We start from the raw sequence: 15,875 nt of genomic DNA, 5'->3' as shown, positions 1-15,875 counted from the left end.
GTGGTGGGATGGTTTGAGTGTTGGACCAAGACCCTGGGGAGCCAGGGTTCGAATCCCAGCTTGGCAATGGAAACCCAATGGGTGACCTTGGCCAAGTCACACTCTCTCAGCCTCAGAGGATGGCAAAGAAACTTGCCAAGAAAACTCTATGATAGGTTCACCTTAGGGTTGCCATGAGTTGGAAATGACTTGAAAGGCATACAACAACAATTTTATTTAAGCAGCCTGAGTGGTGATGATGAAATGCCTTTTGCTGCCATTTTATTATAATTTGGTATTTTACTAATTTTCATTTGTCATTTATGAAGGGGTAGGAGTCAAGATAGTAGAAAAATGGGGGAGCTGGAATTGAAGCTTTGGCCTATCAACTCCATGGCCCTGTGTCTTTCACCCACCAACAATATTGTGCTAGATAACTGTGACCCAGGACAGATGGGCTCTTTGTGGCGTGGCGGCGGCGCAACTAGGGTTAGGAATTGTGCGGCAACTGCACGGTCCCTAACCCTGGCACGTACTGGTGGCACTATAATGGCAGTGCTCCGTGTATACTGGCTGTGCCAGTTACGTCACGAGTGCGCCATTGGTGCACTCGCAACATAACTATGCCGGTGCAAAAAGAACCTAGTTTTTCCAAGTGTTTTTTACTGCAGAGCGACGGCACGCGATTTGGGGGCTGCGCCATTCCTCTGGAGTAAAAACAGGCGTCAGCAGGCCACCGTTTTTCAGCTGTCTCTACTGCACCTATGGTACCCAGGGCTTGCTCAGGGGAATCATTCTGTGATTCTGTACTTAACCATCATTAATGATCACTCAGTTGAACAACTCTGAGGATGTATAGCTCTCTCTTGGCTATACACACTTCCCCACATTGCACATCAGCCTCCATTAGTCTTCAAAGAGTAGGCTCTTCCAACCAGCTGCCAAATGCACTGCTGTGGATGAAAGGAAAAATAATTGGGGTGCCCCAGTACCTTCACAAAGTGCATTTTAGGTATGCTATGTAGCCTGCATTTTAAGTCATAGAATCATATAGAATAGTAGAGTTGGAAGAGACCACAAAGGGCTATGCAGTCCAACCCCAATCTGCCATGCAGGAACCCTCCATCAAAGCATCCCCAACAGATGGCTGTCCAGCCTCTGAAGTCAGGCCATCCCAAACATACTCTCTAAATCTGATTAAAATCCATCCAGCCGTTTTGGCACGATATGATGACAAATTGACAAAGAGCAGCTTGGATTTACAGTTGCTCCTCCATTTCCGCAGGGGATCCGTTCTGGACCCTCTCACAAAAATAAAAAATTGCCAATATTCAAGCCCCACTGGCTTGAATGACACTGCAACTGCGCACCCCATTTTGTCTCCCTCCATTTGCCGCCTGCGAATGGGCGAGGGGTGCGGGTTCTAAGTCTGTGAAAATGGAGGGGCGACTGTTTATTATTGTTGTGTTCCCTCAAGTAGTTTCTAATGTAGGAAAACTGTAAGGGGACCCTATCATGGGATTTTCTTGGCAAGATTTGTTCAGAAGTGGGTTGCCCTGGCCTTCCTCTGAGGCTGAGAGAATGTGACTTGCCCAGTGGGTTTCTGAGGCTGAACTGGGAATCAAACCCTGGTCTCCGGAGTCATAGTCCACCACTCAAACCATTGCACCACACTTGGCTCTTCATGATTTATTTATACAGATATTACTGTTTAAATTATTGATATTATTCATACTCCATTCTTCAATGTTTCTGTTTTCATGGCAGCATACAAAATATAGCGAAATCGTAGAGCAAGAAGGTTAGGAGAGATGAAAAGCAGCCAAAGTGTAAGTCAGAGTAACTTACCAACGTTGCCAACAGAGCCAACGTCCGTATTCAAATAGCGAAACGTTCTCAATGAACTTCTCAAGTTCTCAGTGTGGCTACTGGAAGAGTTTTCCATCGATGGAGGTGCCACAGCCACAGATACACCCCTGTTCAAAATTTTGTGAAGTCGAGGGCATTCATGGTTGGCATCCATAATGTTTTGAGGGTTTTTTGGGTTATGTGGTCATATTCTAGAAGAGTTTGTTCCTGACGTTTCAACAGCATCTATGGCTGGCATCTTCAGAGATCTTCCATGCCATCTTCCATGCCAGCATTCTCTGAAGGTGCCAACCACAAACACTGGCGAAACGTCAGGAACAAACTCTTCTAGAACATGGCCACATAACCCGAAAACCCCACAAAAACTTTAACAATACGTTTTGTTTCTTAGAAGGCTCTGGAGTGGAGGCGTCTTAGTGCATCCACAGACCCCCATCTTTTCTGCAGAGCCCTTGGGATTATCTATACTGAGGTGGGGAGAGGAGGCAGCAACCTGGTGCAAAGTCTTCTTCCTGTTGCCTGCTCCTGCCATGTGTTTTGGCCACAGAAATGGGGCACCCTTCCGAGTTGATGGGTTGATCAAGCCAGGCCTTTCAGGAAATGGAAGTAAGTGATGCTGAACACCTAACTTTACAGTCTGACTTTGTTTTTTCTGTTGTCTCTCTCTCCTGCACAAGGGACCAGATCGCCCTTCTCCAGAAGGCCACCAAAATGCCCCAGACCTTCATTGCGGTGGTGGGGAACACGGGGGCCGGGAAGAGCTGCTTGCTGAACGCTTTGCTGGACGAAGAAGCTGTGCTGCCCACCTCGGACATGAGGGCCTGCACGGCGGTGGTGGTGGAGGTCTCCAGGGCCGCTGGGGGAAGCCCCTACGAAGCTGAGGTGGAATTCCTCTCTCGAGAGGTTGGTTGCCCCTCTTCAGCACAAATGGAGGGATGGCTGTATATTATGTATTATATTGTATTGTATACATAACAATGTATAATATAATATCTAATAGGTCTCCACCTCCCTAACTGGTCTCTGCATTGCTTCCTCCCCACTTCAGGAATGGTACAAGGAGCTGAGGGCCCTGCTGGAGGACATGAAGGACAAGTCGGGCAACCTGAAGAGACGGTGCCCAGACCGCAAGACGGAAGCCGGGGCCGCCTACTGCCGGGTGAAGGCTGTCTATGGAAGGATAGAGGAGCTGGAGAAGCTGGAGCAGATGCAGGAAGTGACTCAGTACCTGGGCACCGTGAAACATCTCTCGGCAGAGACGGCAAGTGACCCCTGGCAGCTGGCTGGGGCTGAGGCTGGGCAGCCGTGAAGACCATTATCTGTCTCTTAAAGTGGAACTGGCATTCTGGAGAAGGAGCTTGATAGGCTGCTGGTTTAGCATTTTTCTGTAAAAATTGCTGTTCTAGAAGCACAGCCTAATAGGGATGTTTGAAGTTGGCATGAGGTCAGCTTAATTTCCTCCTTTTCAGTAGCAGCCTCCGTAGCTCTGTGCAATAAAACATAATTTTAGAGGTTTTTTGGTGGCAATTCTGTGGTGCCTGCTTTTGTCCACCACCCACTTGGTTTGTGGGGCCTTAAAAGACATCTGTTACTGCCATTCTTTGACATTGGCCCTGACAAGTTGACATTCTACAGGAGTATGGAAAATAATTCACTTGATGGAGTGTTAGGTCCAGAAACTTAGAACCATAGGGTTGGAAGAGTCCCCAAGGGCCCTGATCCAGCCCAAACCCATTCTGCCATGCAGGAACTCTCAATCAAAGCATCCCCATTGACAGATGGCCATCCAGCCTCTGTTTAAAGACCTCCAAGGAAGGAGACTGCACCAAAATCTCAGAGGAAAGAGTTTGTTCCATTGTCGAACAGCCCTTACTGTCAGGAAGTTCCTCCGAATGTTGAGCTGGAATCTCTTTTCCTGCAGCTTGCATCCATTGCTCCATTGGGTCCTTTTCTCTGGAGCAGCAGAAAACAAGCTTGCTCCCTCCTCAATATGACATCCCTTCAAGTATTTCAACAGGGCTCTCATATCACCCCTTAACCTTCTCATCTCCAGGCTAAACATCCCAGCTCCTCCTGATAAGGATTCATGGTTTCCAGACCTAGAGGTTCTTACTAATGTTGAGGTGGAATCCCTTTTCCTCTAGCTTGAATCCATTCCTCTGGTTCCTGTTCTCTGGGGGAGCAGAAAACAAGTTGCTCCCTCCTCAATATGACATCCCTTCAAGTATTTAAACAAGGCTATCATAAAAACCTTCTCTTCTCCAGGCTAAACTTCCTCAGCTCCCTAAGTCTCTCCTCATAGGGCTTTGTGGATTCCAGACCCTTCACCATTTTAGTCTCCCTCCTTTGGACGCATGGCTCCAGTTTCTCAATGTCCTTTTTGAAATAAGACATTCCTTCAAATACTTACAGGGCTATCATATCACCTCTTAACCATCTCTTTTCCAGGCTAAACATACCCAGTAAGATTGTTAAACTGTACCTTGGAAGTGATGGTGGTGATGATGATTGTTTTTCTACCTTCTAGGCAACAGTCTTCCGCTCGAGCATTGAGAAATTCATTGATTCTCGAACTGATAATCTGCGTGAAATGAAAGGCGGAGAGTTTTGGCCGATTGTGAAATGCGTTAAGATCCGTGTTGCCAACTCGGAGGTGTTGAAAACGGGGGCCGTGCTGGTGGATTTGCCAGGGACCCGGGACTCCAATGCTGCCAGGGACGAAGCCGCCAAAGAGGTGGGACAGGTTCTCTGGTTGCTGGGTTGGGGCTTCCATTTGCACTCTACTTAGGCTTTCCCTAGTCATAGGCCTTTTATTTTTATACATGGTTTTTCTATGCCAACAAAACTGTTTTCACTTTAGCACAAGTTTTCTTTTCCAGTACCTGAAAGACTGCAACGCCGTTTGGGTTGTGGCGAGCATCACCCGGGCGGTGGATGACAAAACAGCTAAGGAGATGCTGAGTGCAAGTCTGCGCAGGCAGCTCCTCATGGATGGTCGGTACGGGAGCCTGGCTTTTGTTTGCACCAAGACAGACAGCTTTAACATCACAGATATTGTCAGGTAACTCGAATGCAAACCTGGTGTTCGTGCAAAAGTGAAAACCATCATAAATGCGACTTTGAACCTTCCCCTCAGTTTCCATATTGCACATGTAGGCTGGTAACAAGATCTCACATCAATGTAAAGCTCAGCCGTGAGACTAGCACTGGTCATTTGGAGCCTTATTACATGAAAAAAGAAAGCAGAAATGGAGCAGGAGAGAAGCGGCTTTCTCTGAGCCTCTCTGCATGATGTCTTAGCACCTCCTTTCTATATTTCCTGAGGGAGATGGTCATAAAAGCGTGCTTTTTGTTGTACTGCAAAATCCGTTCGATAATAATCATTATAATGGTTTATTTATATTTCCACCTCTCCCTACGGATCGCTTTTACGACCGTCTCTTTTGTGAAAAGAACAGAACTACTACAACAGCATATAGAGAGACACGGAGAAAGCTGCTGCCGTCCACCTTTGTTTCAGCTTTTAGCAAGTACATTCTTTTCTCATGTGATGAGGCTTTTGGCTTGGAAAATAAGGAGGTTGGTTGTGGCTAGTGTCTGATGGAGTGGGGCTGAGCCTTTCGCTTCCACTGGCCTAGTAGAGAAGGAGGAGGCAACTGCAGCTGGTTTGGGGGCTGCTTTTCTGCCACTGGAACCCTCCAGGACTGCGCAGACTGCCACAAATGCCTCAACAGACAAATGAATCTGAAAGTGGCCAAAAGCCAACTGACAATTTAAACTTAGCTGTGGACCTGGAGTCTGTTTTGAATATGAATTGGTGCAGACTTCCAGGATTCTTCCCAGCAGAGAGATTTTGGACCCCAGCGCCAGGGGTTCATCCTTCTGACTTTAGAAACACACCCTGTTTGGTAGTCTGGGATTCTCTTGTAAAAAATTAGCAGTGCACTCGTCTCTCCACGTTTGTGGTTTTGACTTTTGCGGATTTGATTATTCATGGGTTTTATTAATATGTTCTCTCTAGGAATATCTACATATTCCAGTGCAACTCTATGGTCAACTTTAACCAAAGGTTTCAGTGAATGACCTAGAGATTCCTAGAGAGAACACTCTACGAGGCCTTTGTAGCTCCTCCAGTGCATTTCTCTGGTCAATGTCTGTCAATGGAAACATATATATATACTAAGAATACTCAAGAGGCCTGAATCTTGCAGGGACCTGAAGTTACAAGATGAGATTCAGTGTGTAGAAGATGAGCTGAGAGAGTTGGAAAACCAGAGGATGCAAGCCGAGGCGGAGAAGAGGAGCCTTTATGAGTATCTGCAGCGAGAGGTCTGTACTCCTCCCACAGACTCAGCGCAAGCATGAATTCTTCTTCCCTCCGGCTGCAAAGTGGAGTTACTCCATATTGTTTGGATGCATGCTTTGTCTTTCTGGTGAATGTGTTGCATCTTAATTGGGCCTCACTTGTTTTTTGTTTTGAGTAAGAAATTCCATTACTCTAGGTCAGTTGTTTTGTTTTTTGATGTTGTGTGCCTTCAAGTGGCTTTCCCACATGGCAACCGAAAGGCAGGGACCTGTCATGGGGTTCTCTTGGCAAGTTTCTTCAGAGGAGGTTTGCCATGGCCATCCTCTGAGGCTGAGCGACTATGACTTGATCAAGGGCACCCAGTGGGATTATATGACTGAGCCAGGATGCAAACCCTGGTCTCCAAAGTCATAGTCCAATGCTCAAACCACAGCACCATGCTGGCACTCTATGTCAGGTTTGGGCCACTTTTCAGTCCTTCAATTGGGCTGTATGTGGCATTATGTGGCAAAAATTGCCAGTAGAAATTGGCTGGTTTGCAGAGGCTGGGTTAAACACGCTCCTGCAAGCCTCTTTGGACTGAAAGACTTCTTTGTCTGTGACCTCCAAGAGGAAATGCACATGGCAGGGGTTTGGAAGCAGCAATATTCACAGCCATTAAGTTACAGGGGTCCTTTCCACATGCCTTGAGGTCTATGGGACCGGTCATCAGAAGTTCACTTAAAAGGCATCATGACCTTTGCAGATTCATGCTTTTGGCCTCTCTCTGTAACTGCTATTATAACAAAATATGTCAAAATATTTGTACCACCAAATAATGTGGGGGTATGCAAGGTATGCTAACAAGGTTGGGGTAAAAGCCCGATGACCTAGTGCTTTTGCCCCCAAACTGGTAGCCTCCATGTTGAACAATAACTAGAGACAAACTGGCTTTCTGTGGCACGAGTTCTTTGGTTGGCAAAGGGGTCAGAGCCTCAGGGAGACAGTGTTGTGCAGAAAATACAAGCATCTGTCAGGGATGCTTTGACTGTGATTTCCTGCATGGCAGAATGAGGTTGGACTGGATGGCCCTTGCGGTCTGTTCCAACTCTGTGATTCTATGATTCCATGGAGGAAGCCCCTCTGTGGGCGCAGTGGTGCTTTTCTGCTTCCTTGCTGCTCTAAGCTGGAAATTATGGTGTTGTGTGTGTCACCGAACAGGAGCAGAGACAACCAGGCGATGGTGCAGACTCAGCCTGGCTCCAGAGAGAACACGATATCTTGGTGAAGGAATTCAGAGTAAGTCTCTTCTCTCTTTTCCTGTTCTGTTAGTTGGACCTCGCTTGGGGTGCCAGTTTGTTCTTGTGTTTTCTGCCTTTTGCCCCTCAGTTCTCAAGTGTCTGACTTTTTCCCCTTCTTAGATCAGCGACTTACAGAGACAGAAAGAGGCAAAGCTGCGTGCCATTAGTCTCATCTGTGTTCTGGCCCGAAATAAGTTTTCCAAGCAGCAGATTTTGACAGATTTCAACGCTGGCCTGGAGGTAAGCGTGTGTGCCTTGCACAAGTTGACCTTTTGGAGCAAGGAGGGGCTACCTGTTGGCACAGGCCTCGCCTGGCAGGTGGCATTAGCCACAGCTTTGTAGTGCCATATGCAAGGAGAAAGGACCCTGGCCCCTCAGTTCCCCTTATGTCTCCACACAGACACACACATGAGAAAGGCCTAGGCATCGGAAGGAGCTGACTGCTGCATCAGGTCTAGAAGCCACTTTCCTGCTCCCAATGGGGCCCATAAAGGCTGCCAGAAATGGCCGGAAGTCCACTTCTAGATTTGAAAAACTGCATTTTAAAAGATTAATTTCTCCTCTTGAAAGCTTTGAGAAGCGGCAACCCCTCCTCTCCACCCCCCACTTTTGGGCCATAGAAAGGATAGTCTGGGGGATCTTGAGGTCTCAAAAACCACCTTGGGGCCACAGTTTGCCCATGGCTGCAGTAAGGTTAATTCCCCCAAGAGCTTTGCTTCTCAAGCCTTCCTGCTTATCATTGTGAAGAATGTTCTCTTGTCTCAGTCAATCCAATGACCCACACCTCTCCTTTTTCTTCTTGTTTCCTTTCGTGTTGACGGCATCAGTGATGCTCCTTGTGTTCTCAGAATAGGGAACCAGAGATTGGAGCAAGGCTCTGTCTGCTTGAGCTCCACATAGGTGTGTTTGGAGATGGTCTTTGGGGATGCTTAAACCCACTGTAGTCCACAGGGTTTGCAAAAGGTCCAGGGGAGGGCCACCAAGGTTATCTGGGGGCAGAATCTCTCCCTTTGAGGAAAGGCCAAAGCACTTGGTGCTGCTTAGATTAGGAAAATGACCAATGGAGGACACGGTAATAAATGTTTGTACCACTGTGCCTGGTGCAAAAAAGGTAGAGGTAGGTAGGTAAGTAGAGAGAAAAACCTTTCCCCTTCTTCTGGGATATTAGCACCAGTGAAATTGGGAGGAACGAGACAAGAGTCCTCCTTGAGAAGGCATAGTTGAATTGCAGAATATATTGGCAGAGGTTTGTAGTAGTGGAAGCTGCTTTCAAAGGAGACCAGATAACCTCATGGAGGAGGAGGAGGAGAGGATGGGTCTTCTAGGTATGATCGGTAATCAGAGCTTCCATGTGAATTGGTAGCTGATAGCAAGGGGCAGAGGGATTGCTTTTCGGACTTGCCCCTGGCTACTCCGCAGCACCTGGCAGCTGCTATGCAGCCCTGTCCCTAGTTAACATTTCAGCTGCGGACAACTCAGCTTGCCCTTCAAAAGAAACCTTCTGCAGCTAATAAAGCAATATCTTTCTTTGAGGGCAAACAGCCACTGGCTTCAGTCTTCTGGGTTAGAGTAGAGCCCTTTGGACTGTTTGGCAGAGTAGACCTATTTACCGTTCAACCATTGTAATTGAGACTAATCAGTGGAGTTCAGACCAACAGCAGCAGCTCTACAGAAGAGTAAATGGAACTTGTCAGCCCATCTGCCTGCATATACCTCTGTGACATGGTCAATTTAGGCAACCTGCTGCCCAGCAGGGATTCTTCCTTGCCATTGGGAAATGGTGACTTACTCTTAAGAAGTGAACTCTGGATGCTGGTTTTCTTTTCTCAGGAGATGACAAGGAAGGCACTGGATCCAGAATGTGAAGAGGACAGTGATGAAGAGATGGAGGAGGGAGATGCTGCCGGCTCAGACTCACCTGGCCTTGGAGAAGCAGAATCCCAGCCCAAGAAGCTTCAGGTTTTCACGGTCAGCTCCACGGAGTATCTCAAACTTTGTGGGAAACTGCTTCGAGATGGCCAGCCTCAAGTCTTCCATGACACCAAGGACACAGGTATGTGCAGATCATGCAAACCAGTGGCCCTCTCCACCTTTGGCCTTGCCAGATGTGCTGGACTTTAATTCCCATCATTCCTGGCTATCGGGTGTGCTAACTGGGACTTCTGGGAGTTGAAATCCAAAATATTTGGAGGGTCAGAGGTTGAGAACCATTGATGTAGACAGCTGAACCACATAACTCAGTGATGGTGAACCTATGGCATGCGTGTCAGAGGTGGCACTCAGAGCCCTCTCTGTGGGCACATGTGCTGTTGCCCCAGCACAGAGTTTGACAGAGTTTGTTACTAGAAAGCCAGAGGGACATGGCACTTTGCAATAAATAACTGGGTTTTGGGTTGCAGTTTGGGCACTCAGCCTCTAAAAGGTTCACCATCACTGACATAACTACACAGGAGACTGTTACCTTCCCACCGAAGTGGTCCCTATTTATCTACTTGCACTTTTACATGCTTTCTAACTGCTAGGCTGGCAGAAGCTGGGACTCGAGATGGGAGGTCACTCCATCCTGTGGCACTCGGGCCTTGGACTGCTAACCTTGCGATCATCAGAGTCAGCATCTTGACCACTGAGCCACTGCATCCCCTGTGGAATTATACTCTAATATATATTTCCGCCCCACCCAACCCTGACTGTTTCCTTTTGTATTCAGAAATCCCAGCTTTGAAGAAATTTGCCATTGACACAGCTTTGAAGCACAGCATGGAAGCCACGGAGAAGGTCATCAGGGACGTGGCCCGTGTCCTGAGCCAGATGGTCAATTATCTGACCAGCCAAAGAGCGGAGGTCAGTAGAGAGGGTGGGACCAACAGATCCATCACAGCAGACAGTAGTTCAGTGGTTTAAAATTTGGCAGTCAGTAGAATTTATAATCTTCATTGTCGTGGTTTCTGTGAATTCACCCAAATGGGTTGTTCTGCGTCTGTGCCGATAAACCCACTTGTGTGAATCCACAGATGACCGCTCGAAGAACTAGTTACAGGTAAGCCACCTGTCCCTTCCCTCTGTCTGTTTGGGAACATTTAATGGTGGAGGGTTGAGAGTTGGAGGAGACAGAGTGGGGACAAGGACACACACTTACCTGTCTCTACAATTTACTGTCGGCCCGCCACATTCACTGGGGTTATGGGGAAATATCTTTGTAACTTGAGAGAACACATCTCTAGGAATCTCTAGGTCCTTCAGCACAACTCCTTAGAGTCATGCGGGAGAGCTCACAAATGCCTAGAAAACCATGCTCAGTAGGAATTCCTTGGTCATTTGTGGTTAACTTCTGGCAGAGGTTGATCATAGAGTCAGGCTGGTGCGCCTAGAGATTCCTAGAGAGAACAAATTAATCAAATCTGTGAATAATCAGATCCACAAAAAAACAAAGCCGCAAATGTCAAGGGCTGACTATAAGTGCAAAGGTCCCAGGAGAGGCGGCAGGAAGGAGATATTCCAAGAAGCTGTTAGGAACAAACTGCAAGGCTTTGAATCGTGTGCAGTTTTCCTGACTTCTGTCTTTTTAATAGGGCTCCTTTAAATGGTTATAATCCTGTGGAGAGTTCAATTGTATTTTATTTATTTATTTATTTATATTTAATTTATTTTCTCCCAAGAATTTGACTCAGGGCTGTGAACAAGAGAGATTAAAAACTGTACAATATTATCAATAATAGTATAAATTGAAGAGTTATTTAAAAAGCCATTTAACAGTTTATAAAGTGAAAACATTACAGTTCATTAAAAGACTACAGTCCGTTTGCCAAACAGATTTTTCCAGCTTGGGAAAAGGAACACTTTTGCAACCATCTCCCACACATTTACCATAGAGAAGAACAAAAGTACTTTGATGTCATGTGGAGACGCAAAGATAAATGCTGGGTTATCAACGCCTGCTGGGTTTGTTTTTAATGCGATAAGGCTCCCCGTTTCTAAAGTCCTCTTGCCTTTTCACTCTCCAGGACCACTCTCACCAGGCCCAGATCCAGGAGATTGTGCAGAGGTTCTTGCGGGACGTTCCTTTCCATCTCCAGGACCCCGTAGAGCGCAGCGTCCGTGATGTCCAGCACTGCTTTGGGGGGTTGATCTGCAACAGCCTCCAGAAGGGTGCCGCCAGGGCCAAGGAGCGGTGCCAGGCCATTGTCAGGAGCTGGGGATCCCCTGTAAGCGCTTTCTCTTTCTCTTGGCAAAAAGCAGGTGGGCTGACGCTTCATCTATGTGTGCCCACACAGGTTTCTCATGCCCACTGCCCTACCTTCTGCCTGCTGCCCAGTTTCCCTTTGCACTACAGGAAATGCATGGAAGGAGGTGGAAACTAGGAGGGAGGAAATTAACTGGCATTGGGCAGTGTCCAAATAGATGGGAATCCTGCCGATCGGTAGTGTTTGGAGTTCTGAAGAAAGAGGGACGGACCCGTGTGTGCCATTCTTAGTGGAATGTAAAATACTAGAGTTGGACGGGATCCCCAAGGATCATGTAGCCCAGACCCTCAAAGCCAGTCTGGAAAGCCCACAGAAAAAGGGATCCCTTAGATTCTAAGGGATCCCTGTGGAGTGCAGCTTCCATGACATCCAGCTCTGCTTTGGGGTGCTGATCCATGACAGCCTCCAAAAGGGTGCTGCCAGGGCAAGGAGCGATGAACAGTTCTGAGATGGTTGATCTTATCTTCTCATACTGAAAAATTTAATTCCAACATGACCTTACAAACAGAAGCTACAAAAGTTCCAGCAGATCCCAAGAAGGTAGTAAAAGTCTAGAATCATTTCAAGGTGTATGTAAGTTTTTGCAGACCACTACACAGTGGTTGTCAACCTTCCTAATGCTGCGACCCTTTAATACAGTTCCTCATGTTGTGGTGACCCCCCCCCCAACAGATAGAGGAGCAGTGTCTTGGTTCCTAAGACCATCAGAAATATGTGTTTTCCAGTGGTCCTAGGCGACCTGTGAAAGGGCCGTTCAACCCCCAAAGGGGCCGCAACCCACCGCTTGGGAACCACTGCCTCAGAGGCTCCAGCAATGGAAGACGCAATTTCCTGAGGGTCTGGGCGGCACAAAGGGCAGGCAGGCTTCCTTCTTATGGGTCCTTGAAGCTCCAGCCATTTCATTCATGGCATGTATTAAATAATTTTAAATCGTGAATGTTAATATGTATATGGGCTCATGGGTGCATTCTGGTGGTTTTATAGTGTGGTGTTTTAACTGTGGATTTATGTGTTTTTAACCATGGGTTGTTTTTTTAACATGCTGTACCCCACCTTGAACCTTGAGGGGAGGTGGGAAAGAAATAACAACAACAAGTAGTAGTAGTAGTATTGTTAAATTTTAAACTATTTAAATTATAAATTATAGCCACTTTGGATCGCATTCCAGGAGAAAGGTGGCATATAAATGAAATAAATAAACCCCTAGTTTTTTGTGGGTTTTTTGGGGGGCTCTGTGGCATGTTCTAGAAGAGTTTCCTCCTGACGTTTCGACAGCAGCATCTTCAGAGAACGCTTGCCTGGAAAAAGTGGGTCTATATATATCCTGTGTGAGGCTGGGAATGCAGAGGGATTTGCCTGTGTCTTGTTCTGTGCTGAAGGCCGGCCTCAGGCTGGGAGGCTAATGCAAAGCAGGAGGAGTGTCTGCTAATTGGGGATCATGATCTGCTGGGAAGCCCCTGACTCTGAGTGGTTTCCCATTTGCATTTGCTGGGTCCTCATTTTGCTATTCCTCAGGGATAGTAGCCAAACCTTGTTCACTTTCAGGGTTTCCTCTTTCCTGTTGAAATTGTCCAGGTGTTTGTGGATCTCAATGGCTTCCCTGTGCATCCTGACATGTTTTATGCCCAGGATGGTTAGTGGCATGTTCTGCTACGGCTGGTTTTTCTGGCTGGCCCAGTCTGCAGCGTCTCTCGTGTTCCTTGATCCTTGTTTGCACACTGCGTTTGGGGGTCCCTATGGAGACTTGTCCGCAGCTGCATGGCATGCGCTAAACTCTTCCTGCGGCTGTGAGAAAGTCTCTCTGGTCCTTGGCTGAGTGAAGCATTTGCTGGATTTTCTTTGTCGGTTTGTAAACCATTTGCAGGTTGTGCTTCCTCACCACTTTGCCTGTTCTGTCTGTGACTCCTTTGATGTGTGGTAAGAATACCTTCCTTTTGGGGGGCTGCTTGTCTTCCCTCCTCTGGCTTTTCCTGGGCCTGGCAGTCCTTCTGAGGTCTGAGCTGGAATAACCATTGGCCTGTAGAGCCCAGTCCAAGTGCTTCAGTTCATAGATGTGTTTTGCCCGGTCTACCAGTGTTTGGATTGTGCTTCTTTTTTGTTCTGGGTGATGGTTGAAGTCTTGTGCAGGTATCTGTCTGTATGTGTGGGTTTTTGGTATACTGTGTGACCCAAGCGTTGGTTCGGTTTGCGGGTGACAAGGACATCCAAAAATGGCAGTGTTCCTTCCTTTTCTTTTTCCATAGTGAATTGGCACAGATGCTGGCGAAACGTCAGAAAGAAACTCTGCTAGAACATGGCCACAGAGCCCAAAAAACCCACAAAAAATGATGGATGCCGGCCATGAAACCTTCAGCTTTACAAATAAAACCCTGTATATTTTGAAACCTTAGACCCAGTTTCTGAGACTGGGATTAATTAGACCCTTTGAAAAATAAATCCAGTCATGGTTCCTTTGATTGTGTTAAAGTTTAACAGCTGAATAGGAATCCTCACCTACGAAAGGGACCTCAAAAGGCAGTCTACTCTATTCAAACCCCTTTCATGTTCCAGCAGTCCACACAAATAGCAAAAGCAAGGTGAAAAGGAAAACTCTGGCTCCCTTAATCCCAGTCTCAAAAAGCATCGTGTTTAACAAAGGACATAATCCACCACGAGGAGGAAACAGGGAGGAATTTGATTGTATCTCCTGGTGTATATGAACGACAGTACGTTGCTCTTCTTTTCCATGGGGTTGGTGCAGAAGCCCCTTCCACCTGAATTGCAGATTCTTAGCTGCTCAAGATCAAGGGAGGGAATAGTCCCACTCTGTTCTGCTTTGGTCAGACCTCACCTGGAATAATCCTGTCTCCAGTCCTGGGCTCCACGGTTCAAAAGGGATGTGGACCGTGTCCAGAGGAGGGTGACCAAAATGGCAGAAGGTTGGAAACCCTATGAGAAGAGACTTAGGGAGCTGGGGCTGTTTAGCCTTGAGAAGAGACAGTTAAGGGGTGACATGATGATAGCCCTGTTTAAGTATTTGAAGAGATGTCACGTTGAGGAGGGAGCAAGCTTGTTTTCTGGCCACCTGTCAGGGACGCTTTGATTGAGAGTTCCTGCATGGCAGAATGGGGCTGGACTGGATCAGGGCCCTTCTTGGGGTCTCTTCCAACTCTATGATTCTGCTGCTCCAGTGAATAGGACACAATGGAGCAATGGATGCAAGCTACAGGAAAAGAGATTAAACCTACAGTATATACTCAACTATAAGTCAACCTCACATATAAATCTTGGGCACGTTTTGAACCAAAATGAAGGATTTTGCTAAGACTTGTGGATAAGTCAAGGGTAAAACTTCGGGTCATATAGCAAAGGAGCTAAAGGATGGAGCAAAGCAAAACAATGTCAAAGAACTCACAAAATTCCAGCAGACCTAATAACCCTTTGTGCTTATTCTTAAGGCTGGATGGATGAGAGAGTAATGGGGTCAGGGCTCCCAGGACAGACTGTGCTCTTGCTTATCATCAAGGGATGGCTCCGTCTCTTAAGTAAGAGTTAAGACACAGTATTGACAGACATTGACCCATGGATGTCGACTCAGGTTTTTGGGGCCAATTTTTGATCCAAATTTCCAGACTTATACATGAGTATATTCAGTAATCATGAGGAATAACTTCCTGAGAGTAAGAGCTGATAGTGAAAGATTGTGATGGAGTCTCCTTTGGTGGCTTTAAGCAGAGGCTGGATGTCCATCGGTTGGGGATGCTTTGACTGAGAGTTCCTGCATGGCTGGGGCTGGATCAGGGCCCTTCTCGGGGTCTCTCCCAACTCTAGCTTTCCAGCTTAACATTCTGACAACCCCCTGTCAATTTAACGAATTCTTTAGCAGCCGCCCGCTGCCTCTGCCCTGCTTCTCCTAATTGTTTTAAGAATTGTTAATCATTGAATTGCATTTTATTGTGGGTGGGGAGGCTGGGAGGGTTTGGGATACAATGAGACATTGCGTGATTACTCTATTTTATGGATGTTTTATGATTATTAGCTGCTTCAATCTTTTTGGAGAAGCAGGATACAAATAATAATAATAATAATAATAATAATAATAATAATAATAATCTGGCCTGCATTTTTCAGTGACTACGGTCCCAAACACACTGCAGAAATAATCCAGGTTGAGGCTGCTTTAACTGTCCTGGCTCAAAGCTAGGGAAGCCTGGGAACTGT

At 46.8% G+C, this 15,875-nt stretch overlaps 1 protein-coding gene across 1 annotated transcript in view; it reads left to right on the top strand.

Moving 5' to 3' along the window:
* NUGGC (nuclear GTPase, germinal center associated) overlaps window positions 1–15,875 on the top strand; it is a 44,742-nt gene that overhangs the window by 14,464 nt on the left and 14,403 nt on the right. The window contains exons 8-17 of the mRNA XM_042463427.1: window positions 2,526–2,751; window positions 2,897–3,109; window positions 4,376–4,582; window positions 4,728–4,909; window positions 6,060–6,177; window positions 7,355–7,432; window positions 7,555–7,674; window positions 9,265–9,487; window positions 10,142–10,275; window positions 11,436–11,636. Coding sequence (XP_042319361.1) covers window positions 2,526–2,751; window positions 2,897–3,109; window positions 4,376–4,582; window positions 4,728–4,909; window positions 6,060–6,177; window positions 7,355–7,432; window positions 7,555–7,674; window positions 9,265–9,487; window positions 10,142–10,275; window positions 11,436–11,636 — 1,702 coding nt within the window. The remainder of the gene's footprint in view (window positions 1–2,525; window positions 2,752–2,896; window positions 3,110–4,375; window positions 4,583–4,727; window positions 4,910–6,059; window positions 6,178–7,354; window positions 7,433–7,554; window positions 7,675–9,264; window positions 9,488–10,141; window positions 10,276–11,435; window positions 11,637–15,875) is intronic.

Source organism: Sceloporus undulatus, chromosome 4, assembly GCF_019175285.1.
Source record: "Sceloporus undulatus isolate JIND9_A2432 ecotype Alabama chromosome 4, SceUnd_v1.1, whole genome shotgun sequence".
Lineage (NCBI taxonomy): Eukaryota > Metazoa > Chordata > Lepidosauria > Squamata > Phrynosomatidae > Sceloporus > Sceloporus undulatus.
The sequence above is the reverse complement of the archived record's forward strand: the minus strand, read 5'-3'. Positions and strand labels throughout refer to the sequence as shown.